The sequence below is a fragment of the Trichosurus vulpecula genome, chromosome 1, assembly GCF_011100635.1.
Source record: "Trichosurus vulpecula isolate mTriVul1 chromosome 1, mTriVul1.pri, whole genome shotgun sequence".
Classification (NCBI taxonomy): Eukaryota; Metazoa; Chordata; class Mammalia; order Diprotodontia; family Phalangeridae; genus Trichosurus; species Trichosurus vulpecula.
The window spans coordinates 360,859,759-360,865,758 of NC_050573.1; the positions used below are offsets into that span (position 1 = coordinate 360,859,759).

Here is a 6,000-nt window from a genome sequence, read left to right on the forward strand (position 1 = left end):
TAGAAATGGAATTTTCAGACCCTGAAGAGACTAATGAGTATGAAGCTGAGCCAATGGGTGGTGGAATTGAATTTCTAGCCAGTGTTACTCAAGACACAGCCACAGATTCAACTACAGGTAAGAAGAGTAAGGTATTTCTGCCCCTGAGAAGGGGATTAGTCAGGGAAAGGAAACTCTGCAGAAGAGATTGCAGTACAGAGATTCAGAACATTCCTGGATTTCAAAATGCCTTATAAATAGTGCGATTTCTTAGGAGCTATATTTTGAAATATGTCCATGCCTCAAAGAAATTTAAGTTGCTAGCTATGTAATAAGGAAATGCCTAAATCATGAGTGTGAGAAAGACATTAGTGATATAATGAGACCAATTGGTATGAGAAGGGATGGGAGTGGGGAAGGTGGAGAGGCAGAGAGTAGATGGGTAGGTGTAGATGTGTGTGTCCATTTTGATACCCAAGAAATGACGGTCCATTGGAGTGTATACTCCATACACCAGCACAAATCAGAACCCCTTTACAACATGGTAGATGGTCTTCAAGAGTTGTCATGGTCAGAAAATTCATCACCTTGAGGCCAACCAGGTGATGAGTGTCTCTGAACTTAGTCTGGTACTTTGATGACAAAATCCATCATAGGCCTTGGCACCTTGATAAAATCTGCCAAAGCCTGTACACTACCAGCCTAGCCATGGAGAAGCTAGGGTCATTGTCATGTCACAATAAGTCATTAGAAGGAAATGTTTATGGTAGATATTTCTTTGCTATGCATATGAGTGTGTTTTAATGCTTTGATTTTTGTGTGCATATGTAAAATGTATAGTTGTACTTACCAAGAAGAGAACAAATTCTCATGAGATAGCCTTATTTTACCTGAGATCATCGTTCTGAGAATCATAAGATTGGGTATTTAATCTTCTTTGATTTTAAATAGGTCCATTTAAGAGCTGTATTGCGTTACAGCTAAGATAAGTGTAAGATAGTTACAGATAAGGTGGTTTCAGTCCATGGCATTTGGAGCTGAAGAGTCACGTATCCCGTCTATGTAATGTCATCGTTCTGCTTGCCAAGTGGCACTTTTCTTTTCAGGGAGTTCCTGCCATGAGGCAAATAGACCAGGAACTGGTGACAAGGCACATTCTAAACTTAACCACGACCAGCTCCAAGGGCCGGCGCTTCCTTCAGGACAGCCATGGCTCCTACTCCCCTCCAGGTCAACTGGCAGCTGCTTTGACTCCCCACCACTGACATTACCTCCCATTGCCTTTCTTTCCTAGGAATCGATAACCCTGTTTTTTCAACGGAAGAGGACCACAGCATCTTTACAAAGGTGCCACCATGGTTTTCCTCTGAGGAGACAGTGGTGCCATCACAAAGGGCACGTGTGCAGATTCCATACTCTCCCAGCAACTTCAGACGTCTCACACCAATCCGGCTCAGCACTAAGTCAGTCGATTCCTTTTTGCTAGCTGACAGTCCAGAGGAGCGGCCTCGATCTTTCCTTCCAGAATCTACACATATGTAATGTTTTTAATGCAACCTTCATTTCCTTTTTTTACTTACCTCCTCTGCTGTAGCTACCTAACAAACACTGATCTCTTTCCTCCTCAGATGAATTTTCTCTCTGTCTCTGTGTTTTCCACTTTTTACTTTCTCTCTCTTGTGGTCTGAATGTGCACTTTGGCTGGACATGGAGGCATGTTGTATTCATTCCTAAGGAAACCACGCTTGGTTCCTTCTTGATGGAGGTTCTACCTTTCTTAGTCTATTACAGTAGATACAGACTGATGTGCCTATTCATGTAGTGCTTTTCTATGTGCAAATGTGCTTGATCATTTAAGTCACTTTTACTTATTCTTCCTACAATTTCTTTCTTTGATAGCAAACTTTACTTAAGATGTGATTTTAAATGAGACTAATGTTTTGCCATAGCCAATGACTTTTCATTGAAAGCTTTTCAGCCTTTAAGGTATAGCTGTGCCTTCAGATCTGAGGGTCAAAGGGGATGAGCTTGGATGAGGAATCAGCAAAGGAGAGATAGCTGTGACCCCAAGAAAAAGAAGGATCTTGTTTTTCTTTCACCTAAGGCGTAGGCTGCTACAGGCATTTGGAAGGTTCATGAAAGGAACGGCAGATCCCATTTCAACCCTGATATAAGAGCTACTAGTTTATTGACGGAATAAAGCAATAAAACCCAGCAAGATCGAAACCACAGTGGTTTCTAATTCACCACAATCCCTGATGGATTATTAAATTTAGGTATTGTAGGAACCCTACTAGACAAGTGTGGCTTCCTTCAGCCATGGCTGGGGACCTCATCATGACATGGGTGGTTCTGCTTCTTTTGCCAAAGATGGAAGAACCAGAGATACCAATCCCATGGGGAGAATCAGAGGTTCCAAAATAACCATGCCTTTACTAGCTGAGCTGGGGTGGTATGCTGCACCAGCAGGGCAGTTACTATGCTCTACTGGATGGAGGCTTTGAAGGGATTTGGGGTCTTCTTGCTCTTTGTTTTGGGGTTGCAGCAGCTTCACCAGGGCTTCTATCCCAGTAGAACATCACCATTTAGGAAAGTCTGATCATAGAGCCATGAATTAGTGAAGCTAGAGGTCAATTGCCCTAAGAAGAGTAGATAGAAAGCAGAGTGTCACAGGCCTTCCCACCCCCAACCTCAGAGGTTGCGCCCCCAGAACTTGTACAAGAAATCAACACTGAGGCCTCCTTTTTCATGCTTAGAAATTAAAGTGCTTTAAAATTTAAGGTCACTTACAGCTACATGTTGTATTTTTCTTTCTTTTCCCAGTCCCTGAGAAATGATACAAGAAAGTGTCAGTCTGTGAAGCAGCAGGGAATAGTCCTATTAAAAAAAGAACGGGACTGAGGCAGGAGGAAATGAAAGAGCTGGAAGTCGTAAGTTTCTCACTTCCAGTTTAGCCAAAGGCACTTCCTTCCTAACCAGTGGCAATGAAAAAGTAAACAAACAAATCAAGAAGTGAAGAAATAAACAAATTGATAGGAAAATAAGGAACAAATGGAATACAATACAAAACACAACAAGGAAAGTACTCTCAAGTTCTCCTGCAGTTTTCTATTTGTGCTTTGTTTATCAATGCTGACATGGAGGCCAAACTCTATCTGCCTTAAACTTTGGTCTTGGTTTCTTTTGCCAAGACTACTGAGGTGGGTCCAGGAACATGGCAAAGCCTTATATTTTCGGGAGGCAGCTTCAAAGAATAGCATTTTTAATAAATAGTTTTAGATCTGGAGGAAGGAGATGAAATTTTAATTATTTCTAGTGACACAAACAGCAAGTACTTTAGCTTCATAAACAGGAATCCTTCATGTGGAATCTGTGGACTTTTTAAAAAATATATTTTGGAAACTGGATTTTAATATAATTGTTCTCCTCCGTAATCTTCTGTATTTTATTTTATGTATCTAAAAGCATTTTTCTGAGATGAGGTCCATAGGTTTCATTCACCAGAGTGCAGAAGGGCTTTTGATTTAAGGGCTCTTGCTGAGTTTAAACATTAAATAAAACCTTTCCCCAAATCAAGGCATGGGAGAATTCTGACTCTGGTTAAGTTCCGTGTTGATTTGGAAAGAAACTGAAACAGAAACAAGATTATTTTCCTCTCCTCTCCTGTAGTTTGAACTAATCGGTCCCAACTAGGGGGATAGTTGTCTCCTCCATCTCTGTAGTTATTAGGCCTGCTTAGGTGATTTCTGTGTAAAAAGCTGAGCTTTATCCATTAGCTGTAGTTAGGAATTGGAAATGGTTGGTAAACAATGGGCGAAACCATGTCTATCGAGCCTCCTTGTCCATGGTGACCAGGCAGGGGTGTCTGATGGGGTCTGCCTCTTTTTCACAAGAAGCATTCTGCCACTGCCCCTGACTAGCTTTTGTCCCATGCCTTCTCCCTGCGCTGAAGAGCCTTTTTCCACACCTGGGGATTACCAGACAGCCAGGTAGCCCATTCCCAAGCAACACCTAATTGCTTCTTCCTCTCCCTGTAAAACCTCCCCTTTGCAGGGTGATACTTGCAAGTTTCAACCTGATTAGGTGAGGTCGTCTCACTTTCTGAGAACATACCTTTGAAGAGAGTTAAGGGCTAAGTAGAACCAAGAGGATTTTAACTTCAGGGTAAAAGCCATAGGATGGGCTGGCTAGATCCCGGTCCTCCCTTCCTCTTGCACCCCACCCACCACACCCCAATCCCCAACTTCTCAGGGCTCTACTCTAGGACTTTTCTGGCCAGAACTCTATTGGTCTGACAAAGCATTGTGGTTTTTACCCTTGGGTAAGAGCCTACAATGAGAGTAAGTTGTCAGCCACAGGAAGGGAAGGGCACATGGTACTGTTTCTCGAAGCTCAAGCATCAATTGAGCTTCCACCCAAGTAGTCAGCCAGATGGTACCCTGCCACCCTGCAATCACAGAATTCATTTAGCACCTACTGTATACAAGGCACTGTGCCAAGCCCTGAACACAAAGATGACTAAGTTGTAGTCCCCGCCCTCAGGAAACACTTAATAAGAATAATTTGCACAGGTAAAAGACAGGCCAAGATGAATGCTATGATCTTACTCAACAGATAGGGCCTCCTCAGTCAACTTCAAAGAGGTCAATTGGTGTCCACAAAGCTTTGAGGAAAGGAGCCCTCCTAAGCCTATAGTCCCCTTGCTATATAAAGAGGGACTTCAAAGGAAGAAGGAGGTATTAAAAGGATATACAGTCAGAATAAATGAATGAATGAAAAGCATTTATTAAGCCCTTACTGTATGCCAGTCACTATGCTAAGGGCTGTGAATACAAACACAAAAGGGAAACATTCTGCCCTCAAGGAGTGTACATTCAAAAAAGGAGTCAGCACATACAGAGGAGGGGTAGACAGGGAAGAGTCATCCAAGTCAAACCCACTCCCCATCGGGGCTGGCCAAAGCTTTCTCCCGGTCCCTTAATCTTCTCCCTCCACACAACCTCACTTGGCAAGCTCCTCAGCTCCCAAGGGCTCAGTTATCTTCACCATGCATGGAACTCCCAGATCTGTATATCCATCCCTTCTCTCTTCTGAGTTCCAGTCAGGCATCCCCAACCACCTTTTGAAAATCTCAAGTTAGATGTCCCCTAGGTACCTCAAACTCATCATGTGTAAAATGAAATTCATTATCTTTCCCTAAAACTTTCCTCCTTTCTGAACTTCCCTATGACTGTTGAGGGCACCATCATCCACCCAGACCTGGAACCTTGGTATCTCCTCTTTCTCCCTTGTTAATAGCTCTTAACCATACAACCTCATCTCTCTCCTCCTCCTCTCCACTCATTTAACCACAGCACGTATTCACTCTCTCATCACCTCTCACCTGGTCTACTTCAGGAGCCTGTTCACTGGTCTCCCCACTGCAGCTGTTTCCCCTCTCCAATCAGTCCTCCATTCAGCTTGCCAATGCAATTTTTCTGAAGTTTGACCGTGTCACCCCCTCTGCTCTGTGAGCTGCCAGTGGCCTCCTGTTATCTTAAGGATAAAATAGAAACTCCTCTTTTTAACTTTTCAAGCTGGCTTTTCCAATCTTCCTACACCTCGTTGCTTTCCACAAACTCTACAATCCAGCCACTCTGGCCCCCTGGCCATTCCTCCCTGACAACACTCCCTCCCCCGAGCTCTGTGCTTTTGCCCTGGCTGTCCCCTGGGCCTGGAAAGCTCAGTCCTCTCAGCTCTAGCCCTTAGTTTCTAATACTTCCTTCTGCTCACCTCCCATCGCCTATAAAAATCCTTTCCCAGTCCCTCCACCGCCAGATGCTAATACATTCCCATTTCAGATTGCCTTCCATTGACTCTGGATATATCTTGTTTATGCCTAGCTATTTACATGTTGTCTCTCCCATTTGAATATATACTCTGCAAATACAGCCACATATCCCAATGTCCCCCAAATATTCTCCTTATAAAGATTGAAGAAGGCAGAAGGCCTGGTTAGGTAAAATGATAAGCCCATACTAC

The 6,000-nt window shown here is 43.4% G+C and overlaps 1 protein-coding gene across 1 annotated transcript in view; it reads left to right on the top strand.

Annotated features, from left to right (window-relative positions):
- Positions 1–1,521, top strand: part of SLC9A3 (solute carrier family 9 member A3) — a 127,731-nt gene extending 126,210 nt beyond the window's left edge. The window contains exons 15-16 of the mRNA XM_036740847.1: positions 4–117; positions 1,274–1,521. Coding sequence (XP_036596742.1) covers positions 4–117; positions 1,274–1,521 — 362 coding nt within the window. The remainder of the gene's footprint in view (positions 1–3; positions 118–1,273) is intronic.
- The last annotated feature ends 4,479 nt before the right edge of the window (positions 1,522–6,000 follow it).